We start from the raw sequence: 23,253 nt of genomic DNA, 5'->3' as shown, positions 1-23,253 counted from the left end.
CCAATCATATCAATGTGGCTGCGCCTGAACTGTCTCAGCTGCAGAGGAACGGTCACTTTATACACGGCGTCCCTAATGCGTGGCTGCTTCCCTCACCCAACCACCCCCCAGCCCCATCCCTGCCCGTGGTTGTGCGCTACCTTCAACCGCAGGGCAGCTCTTGCCACCACCCCTCCCCCCACCAAATCACCTCAACTGCAGGGCAACCATTGACTGACCCCCCAGCACGCCTCAACCTTGAACTCTAACAGTCAACGTGAGCGAGCGCTCTGCAACGTTACGGATCACTCCCCTCCGAGTTCGCCTCAAAGTGCAGCCAGCCAAAGCTGTTGTGAAACACATCGGCGTGATTGCATACTAACGTGGGCTGACGATCCAGTGGGTAGAGGGCGAGGGTTCGGGATCGATGCTTGCTGAGCTTATAATGATATGCAGGTGTATTATAATGAGGTTCCCAACGTCTGATGGTGGGAAACGTGGCCACCATCGGTGGATGGAGCGGACGATCACAAACTGGTTTCACAATGTTGTGAAACCGATTTTCGGCCTTCTCGCCATATTATCCACTTAGGCCATTGAACACGCCCGATACCAGTGGGTACGAAAAATCCCAGTCAATGTTTCCTTTCAAAGAGAAGGCAAAAGCAGATATGGATCCAGGGCTCAATTCTGCCTTTGTCAGGGTCCTAATGCAATGGAGGAGGCGAAGGAGGGAGAGGCGACTCTGCACACAGCTCCAGCAGGAGGGACATGGTCAAGCGGAGCCACAGCATGAACAGGAGGGTCAGGAGGGGAGACCCAGACAACAAGGGCAACTCGCCAGACCTAGGGTTTATCGTCCAAGAGTCTTCTATTTACAAATGAGCGTGAGGCAATGCCGTGCATGTCTGCGCTTGACCCGAGCTCTGGTACATCACATATGCCACATTCTTCATGAGGGCCTGACACCACGTGGAGTTGGAGGGTACCCCCTGCCAGTGGCTTTGAAGGTGACCGCTGCACTCATTTTCTTGCCTCTGGTACTTTCCAAGGATCAACTGGCAACCTGTGCAGCATCCCTCAGTCCGCAACACATTGATGCATGAAGGAGGTTACAGATGCCCTTTACAGGAAGGGCCATCATTATGTCAGGTTTGCCCTGGATGAAGATAGCCAGGCTGCAAGATTCACCTGCTTCGCTGCCATCTCAGGCTCCTCTAGAGTGCAGGGTGCAATAGACTGCACCCATGTGATTATACGGGCTCCATGGCAGCAGCCCCTAATGTTTATAAACCCCAAGAGCTATCATTCCATCAATGTACAACTGGTGTGTGATAACTGGAAGCACATACTGCACATTTGTGCACTGTACCCTGGGATTTACCATGACTCCTACATCTTAAGTCACTCCCAGGTGCCTGAGATTTTCGAGAGGCCATTATGTTTGCTGGGATGGCTCCTTTGGGATAAGGAGTACCCACTGAAATGCTGGCTGATGACACCGATGTGTTGCCCTCAGAGTCGTTCTGAGGAGAGGTACAACGCTGCTCACAGCTCCAAGCGCTCCCTTATAGAGCAGACCATAGGGGTTCTGAAGATACATTTCAGATGCTTGGAGCACTCAGGTGGCTCATTAGAATATACTCTCGACAGGGTTTCCTGCATCATTGCAGTATGTTCACCCTTCACAATCTGGCTATGCAAAGAGGTCAACCCCTGCCGGAGGATGACCTGGAGGAGGATGAGAGCTCAACGGAGGATGAAGATCCGGATGCCCAGGAACCTCAGGAGGCTGCTGACGGTCAGTATGAGCATGATCACGCCATGGAGGAAGGAAGAAAGACATAGATTTAAACACATCTCCCTGACATTACACAAGGGGTGCAGATACTAGTTCAACTGAGGTTGATATCGCAGGAATGTTAATCTCACAGTGGAACACTATCATTGAGTAGGAGCAAAGGCTATACCTTGAAATAAGAGAACTCCAAAGTACAAAATTACAACACCATCATTCACATAATCATCAAATGTATGAACAAAAGTGTAATTTAGCTACATGCCTAGCAAATCCACCACCCAAAATGACATCAATTTTTCTTAACTTTCCTAACTCTAGCGCTATGCCAGGGTGCAGCCCTGACATCTTGGAGACAGCCTGCTGACTGCTACGACCTCATGTCTGTGATGACCTTGGTGGGCGTCCTCTGATGGTCTGTGGCCTGGAGGGCCCTGGCCTGATAAGGGTCACCTGCTCAGGGGCAGAAGCGCCCTTGGTGGCCTGAGAAGCTGGAGTGGATGGGGTCACAGGCAGAGGGGGCTGTGAGCGCCTGCACACTTTTGGAGTGTCCGAGAGGAGCCCCTAGGATGTCCGTCTGATGGTCATCCTCCCTGTGGGTGCCCGAGGGCCTCGCCCTGACTTCTGCAGGAGATGGTGCACCTGGAGGGAGGTCAAAGTACCTCATCCCCATGCTGCCTACATCCTGATGGTGCCCACCAGGGTGATTGGCCATGGAGTGCAGGGTCGAGCACAAATCTGGCAAGACCTGCTGGACCAAGGTCTCCATGGTGATTGCCAGCCTTCCCATGGTGACCTCGAGGCACTCACATGTCGGAGCCATGACATCAGATGGAACACGGACGGACTCCTCCATCGTTCACTCTAATCTGCTGAGTAACAGCCGAATCTCGGCCTGATGTTCCGCCACCTATTGTTGCATCTCTAGCATGGACTCGGCAGCTGCTTCCAGAGGCTCATCATCTGTCTCAGACCGGGCGGGTTGCTGGTCTCCATCAGCTCTCTAAGTGCTGGAGACCTGGGCTGTCCCTCCCTCCAACTACTGCGGGGACGTGTCAGTGAGGTGTTTCCAGAAAGTGAGCCCGAGACTAATTTACAGCTGTGCCCCAGCAACGTGTGTGTCTCTGAGCTGGTGGAGGGTGCGTGTGAGTGCCGTGACGGTTTTCCAGAGCTTCCTCCTCAGATGAGGTCCGGGTCCTTGCACTGGTGGTGCTGGACTGGCTTGGGGGCCTCAATGTGCTTGTGCCTAGAAAATAGAAAAGAGAATTTCACTTAATGAGCATGAGCTAGATAAGACTGCATGTGACTCACTGTGAATGTCAGGATTTGGTGAAGTGATGGAGTTGTGATCCATCCTAGGTTGTTTGGAGAGGCCGATCTCCCCTTCCTCACAGGAGCGATCCCTGTCATCCCCAGCCAGCTCGACTGCAGCCTCCTTGAATTCACTGAGGGCGAGAACATCGGACATCTCTCCCCTGGTTTGTGCTCTCTTGTGCCTGTTGTGTGCCAGCTTGGTCTGTATGAGAAGAAAGGTATGTGATGAGAAGGGATGGAGCAGAGGTTGGGTGAGATGCATGTTCCCTGTGTGTGGGGAGCCCTCACCAGAAGGGCCAGAGGATGGAATGTGAGCAGCATGATAGATGGGTTGGTGATGATGTGAATGTCTTATTGAGTGAATTAATGTTGATGTGTGTCTCCTGCTAATGGCTGTGTGAGATCCCTGAAGAAAATAGCCATTTGAGTGCATGGTGCCATGATGAGAGTTTGATATTGGAGGGTGTTGAAGGATGACTTACCCTGGCAGAGTGGATGAGATCATTCATCCTCTTCCTACACTGGGTGGCACTTCGGGCGCGGGTGTCAGCCGCGCTGACCTGCTCGACTACGGTGTCCCAGGCCCGAGAGGTGAGGCTGCTGTGCTTCCTGCAGCCATCCGTGGAGTAGAGCACATGCTGTTGTTCTCTGACCAGAGCCTGGAGAGCCTGGTGGGTGAAGTAGGGTGCAGACTTTGTTCTGAGGCTCTCAGCCTTTCTCTTAGGGGTTGCAGGCATCTCTGGTGGGCTGGAGAGATTGAGATTGTGTGTTGAATTGGTGTTTAAATATGGCGCCTGGACCTTTGAACTCATCAGCTGATGGCAGGCAGACGAATCAGTTCTGATCCGCCAGATGACTTGGAATGAAACACACCTCTGCATAGTTAATGAGGCTCTAAGCATAGAATTGGGCACAAGTTGCTGCCATTACGGATGATGGGCTGGGCGCTGCCAAAACCACCCGCTACCGCACTTAGTTTCATTTTTGGAGAATTCTGCCCAATGAGCTGAAAAGTAACATTGATTGTTGTCTCGTACTACAGAACTTAAATATTGCCGAAAAGAGATTTTGCCGGAACTTCTTGGCTTGCGCTCATCAGGACAAAAGAAAGCCAAATTTCCAATAATCACAATTTATATTACAGGAGAAAGGGGTGCTGATTGGTTGGCAAGTCGACTCTGATTGGCCGAGGCGTTGCATGGAGAAAGCAATGGCAAACTGTAGGCTCTGCAAGCTGCCTGATCATTTTTAAAATGCGCAAGGTTTGAACAGATTTCTTCTGTTTGCAGAGATGGTTCTTTGTGTATGAATGAATGTATGTCACTTCTAGCAACTGTAAATGAACCATGTTATGAGTTTGACTGATTATCTTCAATTGGTTGCTGGTGTAGCTATTAGCACACTCAGGATTGTTCATCAAGTGCTGCCTGATCGCAGAATCACATCTAACAGTAGATGTTTTGGGTTTTGCAAGCGTGAGCTGATTGAGTACGGTCTATATTCTGCCTATTACGAACATCCAAAGGAAGATGCTGTTTGATTCGATCAGCCAATCGCTGGGACGTGAGGCCTACATACCTAGCATCACACGGGCACTGAAATTTATACACAACATTGCTCAGTTGTGGGGAGCTTGATTTCCCACTTAAACAATGTATGCCAAACTTAGCAGTATACTTATCTTTACCTTGCTTTTTTATACAGAAAACTTAATTGATCCTCACTTTCAGTTGTGAACGTCTTCATGCAGCTTGCAATGGTAGCTTTCCTGGAGGGAGGCCTGCAGCCCCAAATAGGGCCATTCTCCTTTGATGCAACCGTGTGATCGGATCTCCAAATTTTCAGTATCAAAGAGAGAAGTGTTGCCATATCTCTACTGTGCCATTTTCTGCAATCAGCATAATTCACCCTTAACAGCAAGCTGCTGTCCTTAACACTCCCCAGAAAGGTCAAGCTGTAGTGCAGGCTTTTCATGTCAGTAGCCTAATGTCTGACATTGTGCCTTATGTGTTGTTCAAGATTTGCCTGAATTACCACAAAATTAAACAAATGACCTGACCTTGCATTATTGATCCCCAGTCAATGGAGTCCTAATTGGGTGAGATAACATTCTCACTAGTAATATGTACATATCACATTAGTGGCATGTAGTACACTACTTTGTTATGGTCCCTTTTCTGTATGTTTTAATAAACAGTAAATGTAAATCCTAAACTTAAAAGAAAAAGTTCACAGCAAAATCTTCATCCATGCTCTGATCATGAAGATTTTTTTTGTTGCTTCCTCTAATTTTATCACCTTGCTCTCCTGTTAGCATTAACTTCTTACTGGGGTGCAATTATCTATGCACTTTCTAGTACCTCACTCAAATGGCCATTCTTAATATGTGTTCCTAGACAGAGTGTGTTAGTGGACATCACAATAACATCCAATCCTGTCCTCACCTGACTTTTCAACACAGGTTCCTGAATAATGGTCAGTAGTGGGAACCCTGGCTGACAGTTTTCTTACTCAGGTATACTGAGGCCTTCACCAGTAACTTAACTCACATCAGCTTGAGTTTTTTATTCAGTTTCAGTTCCATATATAGTGTCTTTACAAACCAAGATGAAAAATTTCAGGTGTGGTTTTGTTTTTACCTCTTCAAAGTTAAATCCTTTCCTTTTTGTTCAAATCCCTTACACCTTACTTGAATAAAATATTTTCTCTGTAACCTGCAGTTAAGATTTGGGCCAGTGACTTCTCCATGAGTTTCCTGTTTGCATGTGTGCTTTTAACTGCCTGAGATTAAATGAGGAAGCATATAGTTTGCAAGTGGGAAATCTTAGGCATATTAACCCAGGCCAGGTTTACATCAATACACGACAAACATAATAGTTACAAAGACTGATGTTTTAGTTAAACATTGAGTAAGATAAAATCCAAACACGTCTTTTGATAAGTATATTTCATTCAATGTAACAATTTTGGTTTAATGTACAATTCTGAAAGGCTCAGATATGAAAAAAGTGTGCACACGACTATGTAATAGCATTTCAAAAGTAATTTGTTAGCTGCGGAGATGTTTAGGACATTCAAATGATCTTTCTCTTTCATATATAAAGTATCTGGTTTCAATAACAGTTCTGTTGAAAAGTCATACGGACTCGAAGCGTTAACTGTGTTCCTCTCCGCAGATGCTGTCAGACCTGCTGAGTTTTTCCAGGTATTTTTGTTTTTGTCCAAGAAAGTGCTTGTTCATCTGACCCAGGAAATTCCTGAATTTATGAAGGTCACTTTCAAAGTCCTTTAAATATAAAATATACTATTTATATCATTAAAAGTATAAACAAGAAATGTTTATTTGATGGAATGCTGATCCTCTAGCTGGGTTCTTATGTTCACACTCATTTAAATTTGACTGCCGTGTTTCCTACAATAAGGCAGCGACAGCACGTCAAAAACATAGAAACTTGGAAAGTAGGAACAGGAGTAGGTCATTCGGCCCTTCGAGCCTGCTCTGCCATTCAATATGATCATGGTTGATCCTCTATCTCAATGCCATAAACTTGCGCTCTCCCCATACCCCTCGGTGCCTTTAGAGTCCAGAAATCTATTCCCTTCTTAAATATATTCAGTGACTTAGCCTCCACAGCCTTCTGTGCTAGAGATACCATAGGTTCACCACCCTCTAAGTGAAGAAGTTTTGCCTCATCCCAGTCCTTAATGCAGTCCTATATCCTGAGACTATGACCCCTTGTTCTAGAGCTCCCCAGCCAGAGGAAATATCATCCCTGCATCCAGTCTGTCCATCCCTGTCAGAATTTTATGTTTCAATGAGATCTCCTCTCTGTCTTCTAAACTCCAGTGAATACAGGCCTAGTTGGTCCAATCTCTCCTCACATGACAATCCTGCCATCCCAGGAATCAATCTGGTGAACCTTTGCTGCACTCCCTCTATGGCAAGTACATCCTTTCTTAGGTAAGGAGACCAAAACTGCACACAGTATTCCAACTGTGGTCTCACCAAGGCCATGTAAGACATCCTTGCTCAAGTTCTCTCGCAATGAAGGCCAACATACCATTTGCCTTCCTAACTGCTTGTTGCACCTGCATGCCTGCTCTCAGTGATTGGTGTACAAGGAACACCATGGTCCCTTTGTACATCAACATTTCTCAACCTATCACCGTTTCAAAATCTCTACATTGGGCTGTAAGGCACTTTGGGACATCCTGAGGTTATGAAAGTTGCTATGTAAATGCACATTTTCCTTTTCAGTCGGCATAGGAAATGGAATATGATAACATAATTTTTGAGGAGTGAAGGAAGCCATAGAGTATCATAATCATGATGCAGTGACATTTTTGCAACACTGTTTTCCATGACTAGAAAATCAATAAGAAAAAAAAGGTACATTATTTAGTGTCTTTCACATCCTCAGAGCATGCCAAAGCACATTACAGCCAATGAATTACTTTTTAAAGTGTGGTAACTTTTTCTCCCGAACATGGTCACACCCTGACTAAAGAATCAAACAACTGTGTTGGAGCAAGGGAAACAACACAATATCAAGGATGTTGCTACCTCAGGACTATATTAATCAAAATGGTTGGGAGGGCAAATTAAGATGAGGAGCACATAGAATTTTATTAAAATTTTGCTACATCATAGTGTTTTGAAACCTGAGTCAATATGTATTTTTAACATTACCATAGAGTCTATGGATCCAACAAACATTTGGGGAAGGAATATTCTTTTTCATTAAATAAAAATTAAATTTTCAAATGTTAATCTCCCAGCATGCATTCTCCATTGCTTGCAAGGCCACATAAGTGTACAGTGATAAGCCTGACTAATAACTGTATATTTCTATGGAAAGAACCAAATAATATCAACACACAAGTTTAAGTTTAGAGTCTTACTAATTAGAAAGAATATTTATGCAATTTGACCTCTTGTAACTCTTTCCCCAGTTATTGCTTAATACAAAAGTTGTGTACTTAATAGAAAGTAAATCTACATCCATTCATCTCAAGTTACAACAATTTACAACATAAGTTAGGAAAATAAAAAGCATCATCCAGTGAAATCAGTCAGAGATGTCCTGACTGCTTTTTGACCTGTATATACCTCTTAAGACCAGTATATATATTACTTTCCATCATTAATGTAAGTGGTGAAATGGTCTGAAACAGGCAACTATATTAATCAGAATTTATAAAAACCAGGCAAATATATGAATCATTTTGTAGTACAAAAGTTGAGTATTGTTAAAAGAGACATGCTGCTGAAGCTTTTTGTCTTGCACACATCAGGACAGAATTCACAAGAATACCAATTGAAAAGGGATCAGCAAAATATACTGCATGAGAAGAGAGTGCTGATTGGTTCGCAAGTGGACTATGATTGGTAAAGGCATTGCCATGGATAATGTGCCAGGAAGCAGTTAACTGTCAAGCTGTTGTTTAATTTCAAACCAGGCAGATTGACTCCTGGTCAAAGCATCGCCTTGGGGAATGAACCACGGAATGGCTGTCCTCTAAGATTTTGTTTACTTGAAAAAGGTGCAATACATGGACATGCTCCTTCTGTCTGCAATGGACAGGGCCCTGTGTGTGCACATATGTAGCTTCTAACATGTGTAAGTGAGCTACACTGTGAGCCCAACTGATAATCTTAAATTGAATTTGTGTGTTTCTTAGCACAATCAGGATTGTTTAGCAAATGTTGTCCAATCATGGGACCACATCTAATGTTGGACATTATGTTTTGAGTTTGCAAGCATGGACTGGTTGGGCACGGCCAGTATTTTGCCTGTTGTGAACAGCCAAAGGGACGGGCTGTTTGATACGATCCGCCAATCATTGGGAAGTATGGCCTACATAACTGGCATCACACTGGTACTGAAATTCATATACCACAGAACATCTTTTTGGCAACATCCTGTTAGTGGAGAATATGACTCATGTTGCTACCACATAGTACAAGCGTGAAACGGCTAGCTTCACCTGTTGCAGAAATTTTTGAGATACATTACCCTTCCAGCATAATCTGAGATAAACTGGGGACTTTTCAGTACCAAAAGTGGCGGCCTTAGGCCAATTCTTAAGTTTGTGCAATACACAGCGAGCAATGATCTGATCAGGGTAGCCATTATCCTGCAGGATGATTTTGATGTGCCCTATTTCAGCATCACGCTTGCAAGATGAGCAAATGGCTCAGACCCTATTTACAAGGTTGTCAATAAGGCGGTAGACAGTAGTAGAGAACTCGTTGGCAGATTTCTCAACTGGCACGAGGAGGAAAGGGAGCTCATTTGACTGCTCCATTTCAAAGGTGAATTTGAGCGCAGCATGGAGCCCATAAAGATGTGCAAGGAAATTCTTACATGCAACTGCAGATTCGAATATAGCAAACATATCATCTATATATTGGAAATATGCAAGGGGTCGGAGGTTGGGTGTCATTCCATCAAAGACACAGTTCTTGTGGAAACCCACAAAGATGTTTGCAACAGCTGGGCCTAGAGGGGATCCCATGACAATAGCATCTATTTGGGCAAAAATGGTACCGTTAAAACTGAATTCAACTGCATGAATTGCTGAATTCATAAGTTCAATAAATACAGATGCAGACAATGGCAGTGCATTTAGATCACCATGATATAGTGATGTGATGCAAATGTCTAAGGCTTCCTTGAATAGTACATAGGTGAATAGGCTAGCAATGTCAAACAAGCACATGGACATGGCATTGCTATCGATATGTAAGTCCTGTATGGTCTTCATACAGGAAGGTGAAGGAATCCTTCACTGTGTATGTGGAAAACTTGCTCAGAACTGGTTGTAGCAACTCACCCAACCATTTGGCCAATTCAGGCTGTACAGAACCGGTCAAAGATAATATAGGGCGTAAAGGGACGTCACTTTTGTGTGTCTTGGGCAGCCCATACATACACAGACGCAGTGAGCCATGAGGACGAATCCTATCATATATATCACTCAGCAGCTCATTACTCTTGCACAAGTCCAAAAAGCATTTTTGTAACTTGCTTTTAAGCACGGCTGTCTGGTCATGCTTAGTGGCAGGTCCAACGGATATGAATTTGGGCCCGTCCTTAGGAATAGTGTGAATTTTGTTGATCTAGTCACACTTGTTAAGGATGACCATTCCAGTCCCTTTGTTGTGTTTAAAGATATGTCTGCCTGGGTCGGTCTTGAGGCCTCACAGCGTTACCATGCATTCGCGTTGCATATGAAAATCAGCCATTGTTTGGAATCTTGGAATATACATGTGCTAGATCAGCTAGGTGTGCTTGCAAGGATTCAGCATCTTCACTGGATACTGGTTTGTAGTGGGATAGCTGGGAGTAGAGGAGTTCAAACTCAGCAGATATCTCTTCCCATTTGATGTGGGATGAAAGCACACCAAAGTTGAAGCCATGTGCAGGAAAAAACTCCTTGCTTTCAAAAAGTACATGGTCAGTGAGATTTACTACATATTTGGCGGTGTCATTAATTGTGTTGCCAAACTGCTTCTGCTTAAGTGAGTTTACAAGGCTTTAATGCTTTGACCAGTCAGAGTTGACCTGCCTGGTTTGAATTTAAACAAAAGCTTGGCAGTTAATTGCTTCCTGGTGCATTCTCCATGACAATGCCTCTACCAATCATAGTCCACGTGCCAATGAGTCAGCACTTTCTTCTCATACAGTATAAATTGGTGTTCTCTTTACAATTGGTATTCTGGTGAATTCTGTCCTGTTGAAAGCAAGATGAAAAACTTTGACAACATGTCTCTTTTTTCAGCAATACATATTAATCCCTAAGGGCAATCCAGCAAACCAACAAAACACTAATTTTATTTGCAGAAGGAAAAGAAAGTTTAATTATTGTGTTAATTTTATGGAATCTGTTCACAGAAAGCTCTTATCTCATCAGCCAGACCCAGGCAGTGCAAGATGCGATTCTTTTCAGAGGGCTCGGTGAGTGTTTGTCCTGCTAGCTTTTGGGCAAACAGATTGAGGTCTTGCATGAATAGTCCAACATGACTATTAGGCACTTCTGGAATATGATCCAAAGTGTCCGATTTGAACTGGAAATTGATACGTTTTTTGCGTTTCAACCCTGGTCCTCTTTCTTCAATCCAGATCAAGGGTCTAAACAATTAATAAAGAGTAGACACTTAATTAGATATTGTAAATTGATGTTTCATATTACACAACTCCTTGATAAAACGACAGAACTGTTAATCCTGTTACAACTTGATGTCTTGCATCAGTTGTCATTCACTCAATATGAATCCCAACCTCCATTATTTTTGACAGGATTCTATCACTAGAAAAGTGCTAACAAATGTCATAACTAAAGCCACTAGGAAATAGATGTATCTAAACAAATAATTTTGAATAATATTTCCATCACCATTGAAATGCTACTGACAAAGTATATTAGATTAGTTATATAACTTTTATGCTTAAAATAAAGCTAAACACAATTGTAATGTAAGGAATTTCCTGGGTGGGGTGGGGGAAGAGATCTTTAATGAATGGGTTGGCATATTGACTCTAGCACTGAACTTGTGAGTCAGATACTGCTCACTTTCATGACTCAATCTCAATCCATTTCCAGTCTACGCAGGACCCTGCCTAGATTCTCTAAATGAGTTGGGAGGTTTTTCCCGGTGATGAGCATGTCATCTTGGAAGCAGATTACACCAGGGAGGCGCTGCAGTATTTTGCCCATGGCCTACTGGAATAAGGCCGGTGATGATGCAATTCCAAATGGTAGTCATTTGTATTGATATAGACCTCAGTGTGTGCTGATGGTTGTATACTTCCTGGAATCTTCACTTAGCTGCACTTGCAAAAATGCTTGTGATAAGTCAAGCTTTATGAATAATTCACTTCCATAGTGAACAGGTCCTCAATTTTCAGTAGCGGGTACTGATGCTCTTCCAGGAAAGGATTAATGGTGATTTTATAGTTACCACATATTCTGATAGACCCGGCATCCTTCACTACTGGGACTATTGGAGCTGCTCACTCTGCATAATCAACTTTCTCAATTATCTGTAAGTTTTCAAGTCGTTCTAGTTCCTGCTCGATTTTCTGTCACATTGAGCAGGGATCTGAACGTGGTTTGAAGAACCTTGAGGAAGCTTAGGCCTTCACAGCAAGTTTGGCTTCAATGTCTTTAATAACTCCAAGACCTTCTTTGAAGACATCAGTATGCTTGCCTAACAAGGACTGCAACATGGAGTTGCAATGCACTTTATTTATTTCATTCCAGTCCAGCCGAATTTCTTTTAGTCAGTCCCTGCCCATAAGCGATGGATGATTCCCTTTCACAACGATGAATGGCAACCTTGCTACTTGATCTCCATTTTTAGCTTGACCAGACATTTTTCCAAGTATATTCACAGGCTCACCAGTGTAGGTGCTAAGCTGGAGGAGGGTTTTCTGCAATGGGCATTTCTTGAAAATTTTCTCCCATGTCTCCTCTGAAGCAATAGAAACAGATGCTCCAGTGTCAACCTCCATTTCAACCATTTTACCATTTAAGGTAATGCCAACCTTTAGTCCTTCATCTAGTTTCAGATCAGACTGAATGCAATACAATTGCTCTTCCTCATTGTTGCTGTTAGTTTCATTTTCTGCTGTTAGTTTCATTTTCTGTCTCATCTGGACTGGCATTACTTTTGTATTTTGTTTCCAAGTAGAGCATCTATTTAAACTGCCTGTTTATTTTCAAGTGTGACTTGTCTGTGCGCTCCTCGTGAGTGTAAGTACCTTATTGTGATCAGCCTTTGATCTAGATGCACGCTTTATGTGTCCTTTTTTTCCATAGTAGCAACAATCTGCGGTTTTCCACTTACAGGCTTATGCATTATGCCCTATTCCATTATAGCAGTAACATGTTTGAAAGTGAGTATACTCTGACTTTACTATTTTAACTTCGGCATTTTTAGAATGCGCTTTCAAATTTCCAGCTTATTTCTCTGCCATTTCTATGCTTTGCGCAATCTTGAACGCTTTCTTCAGTGTCAACTCTTGCTCCGCTAACAATCTACACTGAATTCTTTCTTAGTCCACAAACCAAGCGATCACGCAATGCTTCTTCCAGGTAACCTTTAAGGTCACAATGTTCTGCTAATTTTCTCAACTCAGCCAGGAACTGGGAGACTAACTCACTCCTATGCTGTTCTCTTTAGTGAAACTTGAATCTCTCAGCAATAACTGTTGGTCTGGGATCAAAGTGCTTTTTCAAAACGTCCACAAGCTCTTTAAAGCTTTCATTTGCTGGCTTGTCAGGAGAAATGAGATTTCTCAGTAAAGTGAAATTTTTCATTCAGATGACTGTAAGAAACGCTGAGGCCTGCTTTTCCTCTTCAATCTCATTCACAATGAAAAACTGTCCCACTTGCTCGACATAAACTACAAAGTCCATAGTAGCTGGATCAAAAGCCTCTATAGCCCCTAATAATGACGATCCCACCTATGTCGCCATTTGAAGTGTTTTGTCACTTCTTAACAATTAAAAATACACACATAGCTATCTGCTTCTGAACTCCAACTTCCTGTTTGAAAGACAGAAGGTTCCTTTATTCCTTATTCTCCACCAGGGGGCAATACATCTGGGACTTAGCACACTCTACTAGCAGGTTTTATATAACAATTCTTTTTAACTAAAATGTTCTTTTACAGAAAAGCATAAACGTTAAACACAAACATCACAGCCAGATTTTTGTGGAGTCGGGAAGACTCTGCGGACCTTTGAAAATGGTGGGTGGGATGCAGATGCAGAAGGCCAGCTCCCATTTCCAACAGGTCCAATTTTTGCCAGTATGAGAAAGGGGGCATTGCATGACTCACACCAGGAGGGAAACTCGAACTCAACAGGGCCATTTAAACTCAGAGTGCTAAATTCAAACTGACCCAATTTTGGCTGTTGCAAGGGCCTTAACCCTCAGTGTGGGAGTCATGAATTAATAGAGCATACACAAATGTTCTTGAAATTTGGGTAATGTCTGTATAACTCTATTCATCTGAAATTTTTTAAAAATCCCATGGTGGAAGTTGACTTACCATTTGCTTTTTGTTCCCTCTATACAGTTTTCTCCCCTTCACTTGGAGCCCACCCCAGATTATTTTGCAGTATCAAACTGAATGAGGTCAGTACTGCAGAATAAAACACTTTTTCACTCTTTGCCTACGCTATCTACAACAAACAGTTAAGCCGGAAAAAAGCACAGTTGAGGTGCAGATTAAATCTCCCTCTACCACTTTCCAGAGTAGGCCTCTATTATCCACCCAGCACAATGATATAACTGCTTTTAGTTTTGGCAAAATTTGATCCAAATCTAGCTTTTCTCCATATCAGGAGATACCGTTCCTCTGCTCTGAGCCTTCCACTGAGAATCCCGCTAAGACTGAAATGTATGGAAGCAATTGTCCTGTGACACATATTGAAAAGGACAAGGTATTTCAACATTCTGTTAAATTAGATTACAAAAATCCAATTGGGTATGTGAATGAGACTATCTGATTTAGTGCAAATGTCCTCATTAATCTTCTTTTATCCACAGTCCGAGACAGCATTCTTATCCAGTTTTCTTGGCTATCTTTGAAGCCAAGACTCCAAGGCAAAAGGATAGCATTACAATCCATGATACAGCACAGCAATCTAGATTTTAATTTCAAAATTCTCTCTCCCTCTTTCTGACCCATGCTATGGGTTTCCCTGTTATTGCTACCACTGACGTTTGGCAACCGTATGACAAGAACATACTCTGACAGACACTCTGGGCAGGATTTTCCCTCCGCAGGTGGGAAACAAATGTTAGGACTATTTCTGGGTCCCAAGCCTGCCCTCAGGGAATGGGAAGGTAAAACAGGGATTTTCAGGGGGCGTCCACTTAATTGGCTCACCGTACAATTAAGGACTATAGGCGGGCTCTCAAAGCTGGAGGGCCAATCAGAAGTCTTCCAGCTGAAAAGAAGCAGCAGGCTGCAATAAAAGGTAAGTAAGGGAGAGTGCTCTTCAAGATGGAGGCACCTTCTTTCAAACTTTTTAGAATCTAAACTAAAAAATGGATCTTGCACCCAGACCACCACTGTAAGGGGAGGGGGGAATGGGGAGGTGGGGAACCCCTCTAGTGTGCAGCCTGCGGCTGCAGTGGAAGGCCTTTAGGCTTGCCTGGAGCGCTGGCCTACTAGACTGTCACTGGTAGGCTGCCTCCAAACACCTAAACTGGGCTCTGTCACCTGCAGGAACCTGGAGACTGACTGGAAAGTCCCAGTCAGCCTCCTTTAATAGGTCCTAGGTAGCTCTTAATAAGCCGCGTTTGACTATCTCCCCCAACCCTCCCCCACTCTGATCCCACCTCTGTAATAATTGTTCAGAGGCAGAATGGAGCCAGGGAACCGGGATACAAGCCGGTGGCACTATTTTTAGACTCCACCCGTCTCTAATCCCAACCCCACTGGGGGCCAAAAACGCGGGCCTATTAGTTCCTCTTTTGCTTCCCTCTCTTCAGGAAAGTGGGCACTGTTTCAATTGTACTTTATAAATGTATCTTGATATCTCTTGTCTAGAACTAGTAGAACTGAAGGCTGTCACAAGCTAGCATTAGAATCACTAACCTGCTATTTTTAGCGTGGAAGAGCGTTGTCAACTTCCAGTACTGCTGCTTTTGTTGTTCTTTCAATGTAGCAGATTTGAAAGTGAGCTCCCCAAAGAGATCCACAAGCCATGACAGACGGGATACTCCACTAAAGGCGGGGAATCCAGTGCGTTGTCGATCTAGTGGTCCACCTAGAAAATAATAGATACATACACTTCGTTACAACAAAACTGATATGAGAAAGATAAATACCAAGTACAGACATTGTCATGATAAACTCCTCCTTGAAATTCATGATGTGTTCTGAAGTTCTCTTGCTCTTTTACCAAATGTACTTAAATTACCTACAATATACAAAGCTGATCCTATTGACAGCTGTCTACTAGTGTGCGTTACTCATAGAAGATATCAATAATGCAAAAGTTTGTGATGAGAAGCACTTGCCTATAATATAACAGAACCGCATGCCTGAGAAACAGCAGAAGCAACATGCTACATTGAGTTAAGCAATTTCACAACCATTAGATCAGAACAAAGCTCTGCAGTCCTGCCACATCCAGTCATAAATCATGGTGAACAGATAAACAACTAATGGGAGGAGGCAGCTCTATGTCCATGCCCTTCCTGAATGATGGTGGAGGCCAGCACCCTAGTGCAAAAGATGAGGTTGAAGTGTTTGCAACCATCTTCACCATAAGTGCCAGGCAGATGTTCCATCTCGGCCTCCTAAGGTCCTTAACCTCACAGATGCCAGTCATCAGTCAATTCACTTCACTCCACGTGGTATCAAAAAATAGCTGAGCGCACTGGATATACCAAAGACTACGGGCCCCAACAGTACCTTAACTGTAGTGCTGAAGACTTGTGCTCCAGAATTAACCACACCCCTAGCTAAGCTGTTTCAGTACAGCTACAACACTGACATCTACTCAACAATGTGACAAATTGTCCAGGTATAATTTGTCTACTAAAAGCTGGACAAATCCAATGCAGCCATTTACTGCCCCACCTGTCTACTCTCAATCATTAGCAAAGTGATGGAAAGTGTTGTTCACAATGCTATCAAGTGGCACTTCCTCAGCAATAAGTTGCTCACTGATGCTCAGTGTAGGTTCACTAGGTGCACTTAGCTCCAGAACTCATTACACCCTTGACCAAACATGGATAAAAGAGCTAAATTTCAGATGTGACGTGAGCATGACTGTGCTTGACATCATGAGTGTGGCATAATGAGCCTAAGTAAAATTCATGTCAATGGGAATTAGGGGAAAACTTGCCACAAGTTAGAGACATCCCTAGCACAAAGCAACATGGCTTTGGTTGCTGGAGGCCAATCATCTTAACCCCAGGACATTGCTGCAGGAGTTCCTCAGGGCAATGTCCTAGGTGCAACCATTTCCAGCTGCTTCATCGATGACATAAGGTCAGAAGTGAAGATGTTTGCAGATGATTGCACAGTGTTCAGTTCCATTCGCAATTCCTCAGATAATAATTACTGCATGTAGCAAGACCCAAACAACATTGAGTCTTGGCTGATAAGTCATAAGTAATACTCATGCCATACAAATGCTGGGTAATGACCATCTCCAACAAGAGACTGTCTAACCAGCTTGCCTTGACTTTCAATGGGATTACCATCACTGAAGCCCCCATCATCAACATCTTAGGAAGCACCATTGACCAGAAACTTAACTGGACCAGTCACATAAATGCTGTGGTTACAAGTGAAAGTCAAAGGCTGGTAATTCTGCAGCAAGCAACTCATCTCCTGACTCCTCAAAGCCTTTTCATCATCTACAAGGCACAAACCACTTGCTTGGATGACTGCAGCACAAACAACACTCAAGAAGCTCAACACCATCCAGCACAAAACAACCCGCTTGATTGACACCGCTTTCACCACCTTAAACATTCACTCTCTCTGCCACCGGCGCACCATGGCAGCACTGCAGCAACTTGCTAAGGCTTCTTTGACAGCATCTGCCCAACCTGCGATCTCTACCACCTAGAAAAATAAAGGCAGCAGATGTATGGGAACAGCAACAATTGTACATTTTTCTCCAGGTCTCACAGTATCTGACTTGGAACTATATCACCGTTCCTTCACTGTCACTGGATCAAAATCCTGAAACTCTCTATCAAACAGCACTGTGGCATACATTCACCACTCAGACTGTACAGGCTCAAGGAGGAAAGGCCTGCTTCCCCTAGCTGAGGGGTCAATTTCCAGGGGGCATAGATTTAAGGTAATTGGTAAAAGGATTAGAGGGGTCATGCGGAAAAATTTTTCACCCAAATGATGGTGGGCCTCTGGAATTCACTGCCTAAATTCATGGTTGAGACTGAAACACTCAACTCATTTAAAAGGTACTGGTCCTGGACCTGAACAGCTGTAACCTGCAAGGCTACGGACCAGATGCTGGAAAGTGGGATTAAAAATGAGCAATGAGTTTCTATTTTTTGGCTGGCGCAGACACGATGGACTGAACGGTCTCATTCTGCACCGTAACTTTTTTGGTTCTATGGTTCACTACCACTTTCTCAAGGGCAATAACGATGGGCAATAAATGCTGGCCTTGCCAGAGACACCCATATCTTGTGAATGAATTTTTTAAAAATGTGCTACTACACTATTAACTCAGAATTATGACTAACAAATGAAAGGACCACATTAGAACCCTTTTGAATAACTAAATTGACAATTTACAGAGCAGAAGTATCTGATCCCAGAGGCAGAATTTGGTCCTTCTGGGGTCAACAGGAATAAGATACTTAAAGGCTACTTTTTCCACAATTGGTGTAAACTTGGGTAAGGGTTTCACAAATGTCAAAATTATCACCAAGTGATTGTGAAGCAAGCATCACCTAACAATATTCAGGATTTACAAACCAGAATACCATTGGATGATCTTGCTTTATAGTGGCTGAGTGCAGTATTGAAGTGTGATCTTGCAGTTGAGAAGGTTTAACCAAGAACCTGTCTGTCTGCTCAGGTGGATGTAGAAATCCCATGATGTGATGTGAAGAAAATCAGGGGAGATGTTTTGGCCAACATCTACCCCACCAAACAGATCTGCTTGCCATCAGGCCTTGCTGTGAAGTGCCTTGGGGCATCCTGAGGACTGGGAAGGTGCTTGATGAATGCAAATACTTTTCTTATAGTTTGAATTTGAATCGTGCAAAGCACAGTGAATGCGAAGGGGGATATTCAGTCCTTTCCAATGATGAAGTAAAGCTTTATTTGTAGTCACATACATATGACTGAAGACAGAGAGACTGATTTCACTTGCAATGACTGGTGCAAAAATTGTCTCATGAGAGAGAGTATTAGAGATTTATTTCACAGGATGGACCAAGTATCCTGTTCTTGTGCTCTTCAATATCGCCACTTATAAAATAGCAGAAAATGGGACATTTTGCAGTTTTAAGCATTTGATTGAAGAATATACTCCTTTCAAAATGGTATGGTATGGAATGTGTGCTCTGCCTGAAGTCAAGTCCTTGGCTCACCGTCAGCCGATGTTTCATCCTGTGCCATTTTCTTGGCAGTTTTTGTCAGTGGCAGTTTGCATTGCCTTCCACTCTCCGGGGCAGGCCGAGGAGGCAGATGGCAAGTTTACCTCGCACTGTTGGAGTTATTCTGAACCAGATGCTAGCCATCTAGCCTAATAAGTGAACCAGCCCCCTCCAGTAATTCAACACAATTTAACATTTCATTGCTCACTTTCACATTTGCAAAAATCATTTAGAATTTTGAAAATACTTTTAAAACGTAAATTAGAAGATTCTTCTTTTAGTTCTCTTCCTTCTGCTACCAAACTTTCTCCTGCCATTTTGAAGCAGGGCTTTGATAATGTTGCAGTTCACTGAAATCAACTTTGGACAAAATCTAGGTCGTCAGTCTGCTGCACACTTGAAACATTGTGCAAATCTGGGACAATTCTGCGCTAAATGCGGTAGTGGGTGTGAAAAAGATGTTTTACCCGCTGGCAGCAATGGGAAGTTTTTGCACCATATCGTCCCCTAGCCAGTGCATCCCACCTCATTAATAATGCATTCACAGGAAACAGGCCGAATCGCTGGTGGGCAGGCTCAGTTTTGCCTGCCATGTCGTGACCTCAGCGATGTCCTCTGCCCCCGCTCTGGTCATTGGAGGTCCACCAAAATTACCCAAAGCCCAGCCTGGAAGGTGGTGGTAGTGGTGGCAAGCGCCACTGGAGCACAGAGGAGGTCAGCCATCCAGTGCAGGAAGAGGATGGATGCCCTCATCCATTCCGCCAGGGTAAGTCAACCGCCTCATTACTCTCAAGACACACTCCCATCGCACATCGACACACCTCAAGGGACAATGCCACTAACTCTCACACACACCCTCACATCTCCATCAGGCTCATATCCTCTGCAGCTTACGTCCTCATCCTGTCCATGGCTCTGCTCACCACACAAACATTCCACACAGTGCCATGTGTCCTGCTCACACTCTCCATCTGTTTTCATGCAGGAGAAGCTGACTCACAACAGGCAGGAGAGGTCCCAGATCAGGAGTGGCGTGGCCAACATGAGGCCCCTCATTCGCTCTGAGGAGCATGCCATCGTTTCGACTGGTGAGGACGTGGACCGTGTCCATGGCGATGCTGAGGTCAGCGGCGAACACCTACATGAGGATCCTGCACCGCTTCATCCCTCTCTCAACGTAGTGTGTGCTCTCTCTCCTGCTTTTGACTCTGCTGCCATGCACTAATTATCCCTACTTTGGTTCACAGGGAGCTCTGCCAAGCGACCGACACGCTCAGCCACCCAGTCCCTCAGCTCCATCCACGTCCTCACCTTCAACCAAGAGGACACCCACTCTGTTGAAGAGCTGGAAATAAGCAGCCTGGAAGACCTGTCACAGTGCTTACCCACACCCTTCACCAATGCAGAGACACAACCCTCGATGGGACCTAGATCTAGAGCAGGCTTGGGTTCAGAATCTGTGGTCACCGCATGGACTCATGTCCACAGCAGGAGGAGGCAGGTTCAGTCGAGCTCCCAGGCACTCGGAGGACTGCTGGGCAAGAGACCTCTGTGAGGTCCGAGTCAGATGAGGAGCCTCTAGATTTGGCCTTCCAACTCATCCTGGAGAATCAGCAGAAGGCGGAGGAACATCACACATAGCTGTTAGGCAGAGTTGCATGCGAGTCGGAGGAGTGCATCCGCCTGCTCTCTGATGAAGTGGTGTCCACATGCATGCACATGGAGGTCTCCATGGGAAGGATGGCGGACACCATGGAGACCTTGGTCTAGCAGAACGTGGAGATGCATACAGACATGCACTCCATTCCGTAGCCATGGGTGAGTTCCTGCAGTGGCAATGAGAGGGGGAAATGGGGCACCTCAACGTCCTCTGAGGTGCTTCTTCTCCTCATGGAGTCAGGCTGGGGCCCTCAGACACTTGAAGGGAGCAGGAGCGGCAGATGGACATCCCTGGGTCATCCACTCAGGAATCTCAGAGACTGTCCGCTCCCTCCGAGTCCCCTCTGCCTGTGACCCCCTCAACCTCATCCTCTGTCACCGCAGAGGGAGCTGCTGGCCCACAGGAGGACAGCCAAAGCAAGCAGGGGCCCTAAAGGTCTTGGTTCTCCAGAGGACCCACGCCAAAGTCATCAGAGGCAACAGTGTCAACCATTGCACAGGCTGTCTCCACCCCTGCTGCGGATGTCAGGACAGCACCTAGAAGAAGTGGGAGGCCTGGGAAAGGTAAAAAATTCTGATCCACAAGTGAGCTCATGGGTGAGCACATTTTGTGACTTTATATGAAAATATATTCACTCGCACTGAATAATGTGTAATGTAGTCTTTCAGATTCACTGACAAGCTTCACGAGTCTTCTCCCTGCTTCCACCACCCCCCCCACCCCCCCCCCCCCCGCAAACCCCGCACCCCACTAGCTGTTCAGCTGCTTGCAGGCAGACCACGAATGATTCTGGAGGGAGGGGTGTGTGCAGCAGGGCCTTTCGGAGGCCTTTTGTGGAAGCACTCTCCCATGCAGAGCCTTCATCAATCACACTCATCTCATTGTCCCGAGCATTTTCAATGCTGCCTGCTGGGGTTCTCTTTCAGTTGTCCATCTGAGCTGACCTGCAACTCCGCCCACCCACTGATCACACTCCCATGCAGCAACTGTGCCCGTCCATCACGAGGCTCTGCCCACTTTCGATTTGCACATCATGGTTGTGGTGAGGTTCTTGATTAGCTCCCCTATCCTTTCCCCTCCGCCAGTCACCCATGTCCTTTCCCCCATCACTGTGGACCCCTCTAGCATCACCTTCCAAAAAGAACTCTTGTCATTCCAGGATGTCCAGGTGAATGTGCACATTCCCTACCTCCTGGAGAATGCCTACCCCCATCCATATTGGCTTCCCCGACCTCCACCTTCCCACCCCCAGGGTCCGTGTTTGCCTCCCTGTCACCACCAAGCAGTCTTGCTGCCCCTTCTACCGTTACCAACGCTCCCTCACCCTCCCACCTTACGGGCTCCCCCTTGCCCCCTCTCACAGTCACCATTGCTTCCTACTTTCTGAGAGCTGCTTCGCGCAGAGCCATGTCCATGAGAATCCACCCAGCATGCGATGCATGTGTTCCTCCAGGGTCTGGTAGCTGTAGGGCTCCAGCATCTTCTTCTCCTCGGGTGTCCACGATCTGAGCAAGGCCCTAACAGTAAGTCCTGACTTCTGCACATCAGACTTGTCCAGACGTGTTCTGGGCTGCAGCGTTTTCCCACCAGCGTTACGGTAAATCAGGCATGAGGGGACAATTCCGGTCGGGCCTTACTTTGTATCCCATTAGCAGGATCCAAATCGGGTTCAGGCCAGCTTCCAGCAGGATTTGTGATCCGCCCTGGCGGATACCATCGGATGATCCTGCTGTGAATTCATGGAAGCATGAATCTGATTTCTGCCCTTCATGCCGAATTCTCCTGCCCCACCTATTATGATGCCCACCACCAACGGGACTGGACAATACCACCGTAGTCTCACACCAAAACAAACAGGATAATCATTAGTAAATTGGGAGCACTGCCAGTTGGGAATGCTGAGCTCCACATCCAAGCTATTCTCTTGTCGAGTAAGGCTCCTTTCAAAATTCAGTTACGTGTCAACTTATCTTCCAGGGGACCATCTATTTAAAAAGAAAAACTTGACTCGGCCATCTAAAGCGTTTTACGGCCAATTAATTACTTTTTGAAGCGTAGTCACTTTGCAATGTAGGAATTCGCATTAACTGGTGCAGCCTTTGATTTTGGGAGCTTTCACTGTTATTATGAAGACTGGGAGAGGTCAGCCTCGATAGTACTCTGCTATTTTCTTGCCCTCCTCGGCCAGACAAACAAGCAAAAGAAAACTATAAGGTCAGGATATAGAATAGGTAGGAAATGAGCAGCTTCAAGTGAAAGGGCAAGGGAGGGTCGGGAGCAAGTGCAGGGGGTGGCTCAGTAAGCCCCCCTTCCTGATACCGGGTCCCTTAATCAGTCACTGAGTGCCTTTTAATGAGTGATCCCCATTGAAGCCCACGAGCAACC

At 45.0% G+C, this 23,253-nt stretch overlaps 1 protein-coding gene across 4 annotated transcripts in view; it reads right to left on the bottom strand.

The window, feature by feature from the left end:
* Positions 1–7,699: 7,699 nt before the first annotated feature.
* The window catches only part of blvra (biliverdin reductase A), a 55,092-nt gene continuing 39,538 nt past the window's right edge, over positions 7,700–23,253 (bottom strand). For all 4 annotated transcript variants that reach the window (XM_078538574.1, XM_078538577.1, XM_078538575.1 and 1 more), the window contains 2 exons: positions 15,712–15,883; positions 7,700–11,226 (listed from right to left, as the gene is read on the bottom strand). In XM_078538574.1, the coding sequence (XP_078394700.1) occupies positions 10,971–11,226; positions 15,712–15,883 (428 nt within the window). In that variant the 3' untranslated portion in view covers positions 7,700–10,970. The remainder of the gene's footprint in view (positions 11,227–15,711; positions 15,884–23,253) is intronic.

The sequence above is a fragment of the Cetorhinus maximus genome, chromosome 3 (assembly GCF_964194155.1).
Source record: "Cetorhinus maximus chromosome 3, sCetMax3.hap1.1, whole genome shotgun sequence".
NCBI classification, from domain to species: Eukaryota; Metazoa; Chordata; class Chondrichthyes; order Lamniformes; family Cetorhinidae; genus Cetorhinus; species Cetorhinus maximus.
Note: the sequence above shows the minus strand (reverse complement) of the source record. Positions and strands in the feature narration are given on the sequence as shown.